Genomic DNA, 14,367 nt, shown 5'->3' on the forward strand with positions numbered 1-14,367 from the left:
CCGTGATGATCAAATAATTTGTGTGAAAAACTTGTGTGAGCACAGCATAGCTACACATAAAACATAACCAACTCGGCCACAAACAACTAAAGCAAGCATGAATGCGTGAGACAGAACGGGAAGAATATGAAAAAAGAGAAAGAGAAAGAGAGAGAGAGAGCTAGCATAGAGCATAAATCTTGCAAGAGAGTCAAACGAAGGGAAAAATGCTCTCTTTCATGCCTCAAACGAACGCAACGAAAGCGAACCGAGAGCGGAAAACTCAGAAAGCTGCCGAAACAGAGAGAGAGAGAGATAGAGAGGGATGGGAAAATCCTATCGAAATGTCCCTTTAAATGTGTGTATCGTTTAACAGGGGATGTCCTCCGCCGTCCACCCTGTTCCACTGAATGCCGTGCGCCCCATTTGTCCCCTTTGCTAGGGGGAAGCGGGATTAACGAAGCAGGAAAGTGGCCGGACGTGGTGGTACGGTGGTCCTTAACGGTGAGCGTGAGAGTAATGCGCGAAGAAAGCCATCAGCCGACGAAATAGAGCAGCGAACTAACAAAACAGCTCGGCGAAGGGCCGAGTGAATTTTCACCAGCCGCACGGTTTCGCATTCGGTCACCGCCGCTAGGAGCGCTCTCACGCTCCGGTTATATACATTTATAACCACTAACGGTAGTGGCGTTTTCTTTCCCTCCCAGCAGCACCCGAATTCCTGGCCACTGGGCAAAGTTTTACCCTGGAAACAAAGTTTCCGTTTTTCTCCGGTGTGGGGTGTGCATTCGCCAAAATAGGGCAAAACACAGCAAAACACCCAGGTAATGGAAAGTAAGATGGTGCAAAATTTAAACGGACCCCTTTTGGTGCAACCTCGGGCAAGATCCTTGGCTGGAGTGTGTGAGTGAAGTGATTGTGGGGAGGGCGCAAAGGGCAACGGAAAGGAAAACTACTGCCACTGCTGCTGCGGTGGCGTCCTAAGTAGGCTGTGGTGGCGTCTCTGCGATCATCTAGTGTCGTGTGTGAAGGGGAGTGCCGCTAGCGAGGGAGTGTGAGGGGCAAGTGCGGCTCGTGTGTGTGTGAACAAGAATTATGCAGAACTGGAAAAAAAGAAAGCCCCGGAAATGGTACGAATACGCCGTGTTGCCGTGTGCAGAAAATGTTATGTACAAGTAAAAGTTGAACTATTAAGCTTCCTTCTCCGGGTGATTGTGTTAGTGTAGTGGGTGTGTTTTGGTGTGCATGTGTGTATGCGTGTACTCGGAATTTTAGTGATTTTTTGGAAGAATCCGTACAGTTCGCTTCTCTGCTCGCAGCTGGCCAGAATTATGTGTTGCGGAGTGATTCGCTACACCAATTCATTCCCCCCATCTGTTCCAGCGTACCAGCGGATAGGGCCATTGCGTTTGCTTCTGCGTTGATTGTAGAAGGTGGCGACCCGGATTTCTTCAAATTGTGATGCGTTGGTGCACGTTTGTGTGTGTGCTGCTGTGTGCATGCATCAGTGTGCGCGCATTTGCAGTTGACTGTGGCAAGTGATGAAAAGTGGATGAAAAATGCTAAATTATTACATTCCACACGGAAAACAAGTTCATGGAAGCAGTAAGGTTTTACGGCGATTAGGCTTGCGCTGGTGGGCAAAAAATTCCACGGAAAATCTCCCCTCCTCCCGTGTCCAAGGCATTGAGATGGGTGGCAAAATTGCTGAGTTGGGGCAGGGGCAGCCGTGTTGGGGACAGCAGCAGTGAAATATCGATCGCAGGCAGGTTCCTTCCACTTCGATTCCGGTGTGTTGCTCTCTCTCCCAAAACGCTATCTGCCAGTGGCGTACGGGCGTACATGTACGCACTCACCACACACATAAACGCACGGTAATCACACACATAGTAACACGAGAGCATATGGCGAACAGCGAGCAGGCACTATCTCATTCACGTAAAGCCTAAAAGTTGGGACGATTTTCATAAGCCTACAAAACCCGTGCGGGAGTAAAGCTGCACCAGCACCGAAAGCCCGAGTGAGGTCGTTGACGGTGTGGCCATAGCATGTGTCTGTATCTAGCGAGGGCCTAGTTTTCCTCCCTCTCTTTCACGTTCGCTATCTCTCTCTCTCACACTCTCTCTCTCTCTCTCTCTCTCTTTCTACTTTGCTGCTCTCTGTACTAACGCGTGAGTGTGTTAGTAGGCGTCGGGAAGTGGATGAATTTTACGGCGCGCATGCACGCAACCCGTAACCCAAGAAGGAACAACTTCTGATAAGAAACGCTTCGGGCGAGCAGGGCAGAAAGGGCAGGAAAAAAGACGCTCTCTCCCAAAGCGGCAAAGTCGAGAGAAATTTGGCCACCGAGAAAGAGTGGGAGGAAGAGCAAAAGCACGGAGAGAAAGGCCAGTGCGAACGATACGAACGAAACAGGAAGGCCAGAATGAGGCGTTGGAAAAACGAGTGAAAAACCTCATCCACTTTACACGAGCAAGATTCTGCACTGGCTGACTGTGGGGGAGGGAGGTGGTAGAAAAAAAGGCTTGCTCCAATCTCCCTTGGAATGGAGTCACGTGCCCTGCTTGTCTACTGTCGCTGTGTGTGTACATGTGTTTGTGCCTGCGCGCATGTTGGGGTGTTGCTGAGATGCACTGCCAATGTAGAACGTACAAGGGAAGACAAACCGGAAGTAGATAGGGAAGGGTCGCCATTGCACTACCTTTGACAACGGCACTGAGAGATTATGTAGCCCTGCGATGTAGGCCACCAGCCGTGTACACCTGCACATGCACAAGAGAAAGGAAGATTGGTTCTTTACGTAGGTAACGAAAAGCATACATTTGCTTGACACATGCAGGTGTCTCCGGAAGAATGTCCTCCCGCTATAACGATTCACAGGAGCGCGAGCAGTGGGCTGTTTGTATTTGCCAATTACTTGAAGTAACAACAGCAAAGAACTATTGTTTCCTCATTCGTTTTTCGAAGCTGCTTCAACCAGCACAGCAACAAACAAAACAGGCGAAAACCAACAAAAGCCGCGCCTCAGCTCAGCTGGAAGGCTAGAGCCAGGGCTAGGATGTATTCTTTCTTGCAATTACTTTCAGGGAACTGGAAATTGAATGGCCAGATGTGTTATGGTTTGTGTCATGTTGTTTTTGTTCCGTTCTTGATACCTTTCTAGGCTGATATGAGCGCTGGAAGCATGGCAGGCCGTTGATAGTCAGGCAGAAAGCAGAGGAGGAATAGTATATCTTTAGCGTTCTATTTTTTCTGTCTCGCATGGTAGCTTAAAAATAGCCAACCATCGGATGTGGGGGCAAGTTGTGACATCATTACCTACTGGTACGGGTTGTGTATGTCCTTGTGGGGAAGATCCTACTTGCAGAGAGCGCTATAGAAGTGTTCATCAAAGTTTGTACGTTCGCTTGATGATAATTGCTGCTCCGTATCGATGAACTACTAATTTGTCCAATTTCCAATTCTATTAATTAAATCGTTTGCTTGATTATCGTCTCGATGGTCTTGCGAGATGTTCCTGTGGGACGCCCAAAGACACTTCTTCAAAGACACTAAGGCACTAACGCTCGAGCTTGGCCTAAAATACCACAATTGAATTAAATAATTAACCCTCACTAACGAGCAGCGTGCCTTCAATTTCAATCACAGCAGGGAGGTTCGTCGTCTGAAGACGCTCACAGAATAGAAAAATAGTGGAAAACGCGAGTGACTGATATTCGAGCTAGTGGTACTGGTGCTAGTGTGTGTGCAGTGCAAGGGAGCATTGGCTCGTGGGTGTGATGTGTGGGCACAGTGTGCAGCTGGGCAGTGGCGGCACGCAATGTACCGGAGATCCACGCAGCTCAGAATGAGGAGGGACCCGTGCCGAGTGCAGAAGTGTGCGCAGCAGCATCAGTCACGTCGGTCGTGTCAGCCGGGTGCGGTTGTGTTGAGCGGTGGTGGTAAGCTTGCCGGTGCGTTGGTAGCTGTAGCCGGCGTCGCTCGTGACGCCCGACGTCCCACGACCATCCGGTGTGTGCGCAATCGAATCAGTCGTCAATGAGTCACGTTCGTTACAACCAGAGACTTCAGGAGCCGTACGAGCAGGAGTGGCAGCAGCAGCAGCAGCAGCAGGAGCACGAAGAGTGGTACCGTGGTAGTAGTGAGCGTAGTAGCGAGGACCGCTCTAGGTCGTCGCAGCAGCTGCGGCAACAGCTGCGGCAACACCAGCAACAGGAGGACGAGGATTCGATCGAGGAAGTGGTACGGTTGCACCAGCAACAGCTTCAGCAGCAGCAGCAGCAGCAGCAGTATTCGGGGCCGGGCACCTCGTCAGTTCGCCGACGTTCGGCCGGTGTGCAAGTAGGGGGAGGAGGCGGCGGCGGCGGCGCGCTTGGTTGTAGCGGGGGTGCTGGGGGACGGGGCTTCGTTGCGGCGGTTGGCGGTGTTGTCGGGCAGGGATTCCTTGCACTACGGCGGACGCGGGTTCGTGCCGGTTGCGCCTCATAGCACGGCCGGAACAGCGCTGCCAACAGCCACAGCCCGAAGCTAGTCGTCGTTTCACGCGCCCGACGTAGACTAATGCAGTGGCGGAAGTTCGCACGGCTGAAAACGACTGCTACCGGACATTCGCGGACGCGAAGAATGCTTTGTTGTGGCCGAAGAAAGGTGAGTACCGGGTTTGGGAAGTGTTCGCATAATTTCGCATACTTTAAGGTTTCCGAGTTGGGTCAAATGAATTTCATCAAAAAATGTACTGTGTTAGCAGTTACATACTACAGTGTTTGCAAGCACATTATCATTTGATGGTACTATCAGTACCACTGGAAAACATTCATAATTAATTGATTTAAAACATTGTATGGAAATTCAGTAACTCAACAATACAATAAGCCGGTCTCGTGGTACAGTCGTCAACTCGAACGACTTAACAACATGTCCGCCATGGACTCAAGTCGCAAATGGACCGTGCCGCCATACGTAGGCAGTGGCGGATCTAACGGTAGGCGGACTAGGCGGTCGCCTGGGGCCCCGCTAATTTAGGGGCCCCTTAGATTGTCATTCTATAGTATGCCGTATGGGCAGAGTACTAGCGACAAGGGGCCCTGGAAGGATGGCCGTTGGGGCCCCGAGGCTGGCGAATCTTTTATACCCCCCCCCCACCCCCCCCCCCCCCCCCGACAGTAAAAATTTTAGAGCCTGTGACTGATGATCGTAAGGGTCCCCGCCGGCATTTCAAGTTTACTGCCGCTACCCCCCCCCCCTATTTTACATTTACAGGGGGCCTCAACTCGTCTTTCCGCCTAGGGCCCCCCATACCCTTAATCCGCCACTGTACGTAGGACTGCTATCCTGCTATGGGGGGAAATCAATTAGTTACTGAAAGCCAGCCCCGCAAGTGGTACAGGCAGGCCTTGACTTCGGTTGTTAAGCGAAAAGAAGAAGAAGAGGAAGAATGAAAATTCAATGAAAATTTAAGTAACAAGTGACACGAAAAGCAGGAAAAATAAGTGTTACTAATCCATTCAATGGTATGTTGGAGTGAGACTCGGGCTGTTTTATTGTTATCTGTTTTTCTCGATTCGTCGTATGGGGAGGTGAGAGAGGAGATAAAACAATGCTGATGAAATAGTTATCACTTTATTTTTCCGTGTAAATCAGTGGCTTGCCGATTGGTCTGTATTTAGCTTCCTATATTTACATTTGTCATTATTTCAATATTGTATCATTCATTTCTACAATCCACGAGGCTGTCGAAGGGTTAAAATAACCATAGCATAGTTGGGTCGTATGGCAGAAGTGTTTAAGAAGATCAGAAACATATTTAGATTGTAGATGCTTAACTCATGATATTAATTTTACGTTTCACTGTAAAGCAGAGGTTTTCAACCGGTGGGGAATTGCTGACTTTTTCATGGAAGATTGTTGAAAATTTGGCTAAATACCACGTTGCCACGCTCAACCTTCCCCTGTTACCTTCCTCTCCCCGCTCATGAACTTGTGAGTGGGGATTGTAATTATACTTGCATTTTACATGGGAGAAAAAAATATAAAAAGATTAAAAACCACTGCTGCAAATAAAATAGTTAGGGTACTACAGTAGAACGCCTTTTAAATTGAGGGGTAGTAGTAAGCTTGCCGGTAACTTTCACCTAGATGGCTATTTATCCGTGCTATTTCATCCGTGCTCAGGAATGAAGGTGACATGTGGTCAGAAGGAAGTTTAAAAAAACAAAAACCCGTTACCAGTCCAATCTAGGAGCAGTCCAGGTCTTTTGTTCATCCTGTTTATCAAACTTAATTTAATTACTTTAATTTAATATACTTAATTTATTTTATTTTGCATGCAGATTTTTTCAGCTTATTTTTAAGCATGCACTGCGCGTCTAATCACGGCCCTTAATATTTTATGCTTTTTAATCCCAACACGTGATTCAGAAAAAATCGATGAAAAATAAGTAAAACATGATTTTCTGTTGTCACTTCGCATTACTTCTGTCTTTTATATCAACAGTTTAATTGCTTCTTTACTTCTATCTGTCAAACGCGACCGCGGTTCAATGTTGAATATTTGGGAGGAACATGTTCTATAGCTTTTTTAACGCTTAACAACAAATTGGGCAATACAGGTTTAAAATGTGTTTGCTTTTTGGAACGAGTACTGCATGTCATTTTGGATTCCTCATCTATTGTTTTGAGTTGGTCTTAAGTGGTGCCTTAAGATGGAAATGCCGTTTTGGCACCCATAAATCTTAGCTTACTTACTTACTTATCCGGCGCTTCAACCGCTTTGCGGTCTTGGCCTGCCTCAGGAGTGTCCGAAACCGCTCACGGTCTCGCGCCTTCGTCTGCCAATCCGTTATCCCGGCTTTAATGGCGGACGCCTCCACGCCATCTTGCCACCTCAATTTGGGCCTACCACGCCTCCTCTGTCCTTGTGGACGGCCTAAAAAGACTTTACGGGCTGGGTCGTCCGTTTCCATTCGTACAACATGGCACTTTTGTTTAATAGCACATAGCACAAATCTTAGCACATTTTGTTTAATAATTGGGTTTGCAGAGCAAAATATACCTTATGTTGAGCTTATTCTATATTTGAATAGGGAATTTTAAAAATATACCTTTTGTCAACAACTGTAGGCCGAGAATTAAACAATATTACATTTCATAACTATACAGAATAGTAGTAATTTAAATAAAAAAAGTCTTTTGAAATGATATTGAAGGTTTGTTCTTCTTTTTGACGATCTACGTGTTCCTAATGAATGACCTGTACAAGAATTACATACAAAATAAGTACCAATAACTGAATGATCCGCACAAGGCTTGAAACCACGACGGGTATCATTGTAAGTCGGGCGAGTTGATGACTATACCTCGGGACCATTGTTTACAAAAACTGTGCAGTTATGTGAGGCATCAAACAAAAATACTGTTATAAGAAATATTTGCTGAAAGTTTGTATACATCTATAATTTCATGCGTATTATTATTCCAATAATGCTAGTTATCATAAGTTTTGAATAGTTTTTTTGTGATAGCTTTTTGACATACGAAAAAGGTAAAAGTCTTCCAACTGATCATGATTTCTAAGTATAGGACTTTCAAGACGCAACACTGAGCAGTAAAATTTTAAACCAAGCATCAATTGTTCGATTTATTATAACATATCTTTACTGCATTCTGGCAAAGCATGTCTCTATCGCAGGACTTTCGCTCTAGTTGTGCTTTGTCCTCACGGATGCTTTCACCTCTATGCATGCTTACGGATGTTATGGGCTGCTAAAGATTTTGCAAGCGAAGTGCTTCCCATAGCGTTCGGCACCAGCGTACAGCATGATAAGCGCTCTAAAGTCTTACGGAACAATACCAGCGACAGCACTGGCACTGGCTCCCGTCCCGTCTGCCATTGAACGAGCGTCGAGCAGCGCGAGAATAAAATGACACTAAAAACGAAACGGCACAAAAGCGGTGGAGAGGAGAGACGAGACACACAAAAAGTGGGACAATGGGCCAAGATGGCACAGAAAGGATCCCGGTGCGGTGGCATAGCTGGGCCACTGGGAAAACATAATTTATATGGATAAACAACGAATTGAACGACACCCATATTTCTCCTTACGTTCGCTCGGTCGTGTGTGCGGTATTGTGCCATGGCTTGAGGGTGGGTGGGTGCTTCGTACGGATGCGATCGTTATATCGCCTCGTTTAACACTTTTATGTGTGTGCGTGTGTGTGTGTGTTTGTATTTGTGTGCGAAATTGGATCCTGGCCCGAAGGACCAAAGCGGCAACGTTCGTTCTCCTCGGCCAGCGAACTGTGTGAATTATGTTTCGGAGTAGCATTATGAGACATCGATCTTTGTGATTTCACTCTACTTGTGGTCGTCTGTTCCCACTGCGCTGGGCCAACAGTGTTACAACCGCTGGACAACAGTACAGACTGTACCCGTTGATCGCGGTGCTCAATAAAATGGAGACGCCTGGTCGGCTACGGACGAGCGACGGTGAACACGGCAGGAAATGGAGGTCTACCATACTGACCCACCATCACAAATAATCAGTTTCATCTTGAAGAGTTTCAGTGATGCATGAGTAACCTATCAAGAGGCAGCAGTTTTATGTAACTATCAGATTATTAGTGAGAAAATCCTATGTCAGTTACGAATAATCTATATAAATATATATTTGATTGATAACCTAAAATGCCATCTTTTCGTAGAGCATCGATACTTTTAACAAATAAATTTAACGCTTGCTTTCATCCATGCTAACTACCAACACAAAAAAACGATGCAAAAAACGAGCCAACTGAATTAAATGGAACTTGTCCGTAAACCTGAGCCCACTGTGGCGAGGCATTCTCTTTCCAATAGGAAAATTGCGAAAGTGTAAAAGTATGTTATGTCATCGGGGATTAAACGTCGATTTTATTACCATAAATTTTCCATCACTCGTTCGGTACCGGGAATGCTCGAACGGTTCACGGGAATATCGTGATCGCGCGCGGGCGTGTGCAGCAACGGAGTGGCATGTTTCGCATGCTTTCGCTCGCGCCTGGTCCAGTATTGGAAAGGATTCTTTCTCCTTTGACGCAAAACTCTCGGCCATCTTGTCTTGTGCACTTTCCTACCTACTGAAGCAGAACACGGAAGAAGGTTCGAAAATTCCTCCGCGAACATTCAAGTCATGTCCAACGCTCAATATCATGAACCCGGGGGTGAGTGAAAGCTGCCCGACAGCTTTTCTGTTTCAACTGAGCACATGGTAATAATACTAATAACAATAATACAATGATGATGATGATGATAATAATCGTTCGGTAATGGACTGCCAGGACGGTCGGATGGCCTGTGTGCGACGGCTGGTGGAGGCCGTTACGTTGTGAAGTGATCGATGCCGTCCGGCATTTCACTGCGGTAGGCGGATAGATCCGTCGTGCCCAGAACGGTCGCTGTTCGAAGTGAGAATGAAGCGAGAAGAAAAAGAAGAAGACGTCGAGAACGGTTTTAAACGTTTCAGAGCGATGTGATTTGGGTGCCTGCGCTCCGCAATGGCCTTTTTGAGTGCGACGATGAAAAAGTAATTAAAATGACGAGAGCCATAAGTGGCGTTAACGGTTCAAGCTTGGTGCCAATCGTACGTGGAGAAATAAATGAACATTAAAAAAGGCATCTTGATGCCTGTGAAATGCTATGGAAATAGTAAAAACAATTTTGACAAATGCAAAGACTGCAAGAAATAGTTAAGCACACAAATAAATTGTTGAAGAAGAATTCTGCCGGCTTTTCTTTAGCTTTAGGCACTTGAAAGCACCTACATGCCAGTGGAGCTTGCATAATCGAGCATGCATCTGTTCTGCTGCTCATCCTAAGAGCTGGAAACGGTTTGCTAAGCGAAAAGGATCAGACTGGTTGCTTTACACCAGCCCCAATTCAATCGTTTGCTATGATATTTTAATCAAGGTCGAATCAATTTGCTTGCCTTGCTAAGTGCTCGGTTGTCAGACAGTTCTCGATACCAACTGTGTGCGATGAGCACCGATGGTTGTGTGCAAAATGGAATAAAAGAAAATGAAAAATAATTTCCGATCCAGATGTATGTGCAAGAAATTATGCCCCAGGGGGTAAACAGTGTGTAAAGCAATAAGGAAGATAGTTTAGAATATTTGATGTAACATTTTGCACACACCCAAACATTAACGCAGCTTCCGTTCTCGTTCAACCCCTCGTAAAGTAGTGGTAGTATGTGAAGCAAAAATCAATTTCCGCTTGCATTTGAAGCTGCGTCGACTGATTAAGAGCAAAACCAACTTTGACCGGCTCGTGTGCGGGGTTGAACATTTTTAGATGGCAAAAACTGCACAGAAGGATGTGTGTGTTATTTTTTCAGTTTTTTATGTTACTGTTTTGGGAGTGTAATGTAATTTGGAGCGCAGGAAATAGAATAACTTTGAAATTATAGACCTAAAATAAAACTCTTAGACATAATGATTTTTTGGGGTTTCAAATTGTCTAAACCCGGAAACTCATGTAGATGGCCTGCAGCTAGATGTTCGTGCAGTTAGTCATTGAACTTAATAATAAATAACAAGAAACCCTTTGCTGAGTTGAACTCAATTGGAATCCAATTGAAGGGAAAGTATGTTAGACTACAATGACTAAGGGTGAAGTTGCCGCAATATTTAAAGCATAGCTTTAAAAATCAGCGTATCGTTTGCAAAATAGCAAATCAAGCAGCCCGCAGCCATACAAACCACACCGAATTAGCCAAGCAAACGTCACCAAGCAATTGTGTTAAACATACCGAGATCGCTTTCGAACGTGCTGGAATGACGCAAAGAATGTCTGTTCAGATTAGGGCACGAAATGACAAATGCACTGGAATTTCATTCCCAACTGTCTCTGTGCTACGCTCACTAGTGTCAGCACCTCCGTGGTTGAATGAAACGGAAGGGATGGGATTGAGCATATACAAAAAATGCAATAAAAGCCACTCTCGCATCGAAATCGATTGACACTCATTGCAGCGGTCCGAAATCGGGACCAAACGGTCTGCCGTCGTATATCGTTAATCGTACTACCATTGTGGGCGTTCAAACCCACTACTACGCACTGTAATATGTACAAGTGGTATCGATGATTGTGTGGCATTTTCTCGGAAAAAAGGGGTGCATTATTACATCGGCACTGCAATGAAACATCCCTCGTCGCTCGGGCCTTTCCCACCCCGCTCCCAATCCACAGTGTATGTGTGGGAATGTGATTGTCTCGAGCAAGAAGAATATTTCGGCCATGCTCTTTATGCTTCAGCAGCATCGTACGTAGAATATGAGAATTCAATGCAGTTTCCGTCTCTCGCCCACAAATGAATTGTCTCCCGCGCACACTCCCTAGCATCGTGACGGGCGGGATGCAGCGCACTACACACGGGTTGGCACAGTGTGCACTGCACAGTCAAACGAGCCTTTCTGCCCCATGCACTACTCCTGCATCCCTTTATGCGCCACCCTCCATTTGCCATCCTCGTTCGTTCGCTCGTTTGTTGTAGACTGCAGCGTACTTTTCATAGTATTCTGTATCGCACGTAGTACAACCGAGCATTCCCCTTTCCCCCGTTTGGGCTGCTTTCCCCAACCGCTCCTTTCATCCACTAGCCATTCCCCAATTTGTCCTGTTCATCCCGTCACACACACACACACGCATGCACGGTTACATATCCACTCGCTTGCTTGTGTGGTCGTTCAAAATCCGTAGCAGCTATTACGCGGACCAGAGTGTGTCTGTTCGCTCTCGATACAAGTGTGATAAATCCTCTCTCGCTTTTTCTTGTGGGTGTGTGTGTGTTTTTTTTTGACAAGCATAGTTAGAGTGGCCGTCGGAATTGCAACAGAAGATGCCACGATGGAGATGCCATAGGATGATGATTTGCAGCTGCTATTGCAGTGGCAGTTTGGTGCTTAGGAAAATTGCCATTGCTTGAGAGGAATCTTGCTTGCTTCAATTTTGGTTTTAACGTTTTGTTTTTTTGTTTGTAGTGTAATGTTTAACAAGAGCCGAGCAGTGAGATTTTTCCTTTATTGGTAATTAGCTCCCAACTTGCTGCGATTACAAGCCACTAAAAGCACAAATCTCAGACCCAAGAGAAACCGAGCCAACGCAGCTTGTTCCATCAGCAGGGCCGTCTTGCTCCATTTGTGCGGATGCGACGTTAATCGATATTTCTCATTGGTCCCGCTCTCTCTCTATCTTTCTTTCTCCCTCTCTGTCTCTCTCTCGCTCTATCCTTTGGTCGCATTGAATGGTTCTCGCTTTTGCTCGGTTCGCTGTTTTACGCAAATACTAACGCAGCCACCCACTCATACCCACACAAACACACGCACACAACTAAACGCTTACTCGTATGTGTATCTGCCCCATGGATGGTCCCAATCGAGGAGAATCGAGCGTCTCGAAACGTCCAATGTCCTTCGCGAGTCGTAAGGACAATTAAGGTGGCGGGCGGGCAAAGGGGAGCAAGGGACGGATGGCACAACAAAACGGTACAACAGGGCTCAGGTCAATAATCATTACCGAATGGCTGCTTCGCTCAGTTTCGGTTCAGGGAGGGGGAACGCTTTATTTTTTTTCGGCTACATACATTCACGTGTCCACCGCGGCCATTGGAAATCGGGCAAACGAACACTAACGAATCGGCTAAAGAGGAATGGTCGAATGGGGAACAGCAATACCTGGTGCTACCGTACCGCAATTGATAGCGAAAGAGGTCGAATGGGATTTAATGTCCGTGGGTAGGTGTGTACGTGTACGAGTCGGAGTCACTTGATATCGCCCTCTTGCTCTTGCCAGCTGCTCCGTTTCCTCATTTTGCTCGATTGGCAGGTAGTCTTTTCATTGTTGTTGTCGCTGTTATTGTTGTGTCGTAAGAAGGTAGATGGTGGAAATAGGCCAGCCAAGATATCGTTTCGCTCGTTCATCGACACCCGAGATGAGCGTCACCAATACCAGCGCGTCAGCAAAAAGACCATCAGGAAAAGCACACAAACTAAGCGCTCAGCTGCACTTGGTGCATCTGCAGCCGCTTGAAGCACTTAGGGGCATTTTTCAGCACAACATACAAAACAGTCACAGCGACACACACACACACACACACATTGCGTAAGACGCGCACTGTACGGTTTGAGTGCAGAGAGAAGCAAAAATCAAAAGCCCACAATAGGGATAGTGTTTATGAACCCCGGAAACAAAGCCACGCTCGCTGCTGGGTCGAAAATTTATGACTGATAATCAGCGACTAATTAGCGCGGGGTAGAGAGTAAGTGAGGGGGTGGGTGATAAAAACATTCTGTTCCGTCTTTCTGCTGGATTGTTTTGTGTTCGACGCAGAGGGATGCTTTCCTTGCTGCCTTCTTGCTGCCGCGTGTGTTTGCCGAGCCCCACGCACGGACACGGACACGCACAGCGATCATTAATGGTTAATGCATAATTTCCTCTGCAGCGGCATCGGCCGCCCAAGGATCTGATTGATGGCGGTCAATTAGCCGCCCGTGAAAAGGGGTACGCCGAGGGAGAAAGATTTATCGGGCGAAGGTCAGGCAAAGTGGCAGCGGCAGTGTAGGAGAAAGAAAGGAAAAGAAAAAAGAAAACACGAAACATGACAGTGAAGATGAGGGCACGATAATGCCATTAACCGGAGTGCTTGTAATTTGCTTTCGATTAGCGTACCAAGTACGGGGCACGGACGATGCAAACATACAGAACGTACATAAATGTTGCTCGACACGCCAATGCTGATTGATGGTTGGTGTCCTTGGTTTGTTGTTGTTTAGTGCAGTGTAGCGCCTACCTGAATGACATACCGATGGATGACCTACGGATTGGATATTGGATGACATTGTTTACACAAAACCGTAGAAACTCAAATTAAACTTAATATAATATATGGTAGCATGTTAATGCTATGACCTGCTATACCGTTATGACCAATTATTGCAAGGACCACTTTTCAGTTTTATCATGAAGAGCTTCATGTTTCTGCTCTTCATGTTTCTTGACGAAAAAACTACTCTCCAGTAATACGTTTAAACTGTCATTTAAGCATTGAATTTTGAATAGCTTTGAAATTTGAAAATTAAAATATGATGTTGTCCGTTTGTTTGACATTCCCCCGTCTAATGCGGAAGGCTCTAGCTGATATTTCAGTAACATGTGGCCATTCAGTGTTTTCAGTTTTTTAAGGAATCCTTGCGGTATGCAATAGAACCATATCCTAGCTTTGGCATTTCTGCAGACGAGCCAGTGATGAATAAGCGCCTACGCTTTTTCGATGATTAAACGCTGTGCCAAGCTGTCAGCCACTTTCACCACGCACATCTCTGATTCGATTGTTTGCAGCACCGGTTGAATGAAAC

General features: G+C 46.2%; 1 protein-coding gene across 5 annotated transcripts in view; it reads left to right on the forward strand.

Annotated features, from left to right (window-relative positions):
- Nucleotides 1-457: 457 nt before the first annotated feature.
- Nucleotides 458-14,367, forward strand: part of LOC120952996 (rho GTPase-activating protein 100F) — a 42,406-nt gene continuing 28,496 nt past the window's right edge. For 2 of the 5 annotated variants that reach the window (XM_040372621.2, XM_040372623.2), the window contains exons 1-2: nucleotides 459-803; nucleotides 3,628-4,626. In XM_040372621.2, coding sequence (XP_040228555.2) covers nucleotides 4,540-4,626 — 87 coding nt within the window. In that variant the 5' untranslated portion in view covers nucleotides 459-803; nucleotides 3,628-4,539. Of the gene's footprint in view, nucleotides 804-839; nucleotides 1,110-3,604; nucleotides 4,627-14,367 lie in introns of those variants that run through there. The other 3 variants (XM_049607680.1, XM_040372626.2, XM_040372622.2) reach the window with 3 other exon arrangements.

This window comes from Anopheles coluzzii, chromosome 2 (assembly GCF_943734685.1).
Source record: "Anopheles coluzzii chromosome 2, AcolN3, whole genome shotgun sequence".
Classification (NCBI taxonomy): Eukaryota; Metazoa; Arthropoda; class Insecta; order Diptera; family Culicidae; genus Anopheles; species Anopheles coluzzii.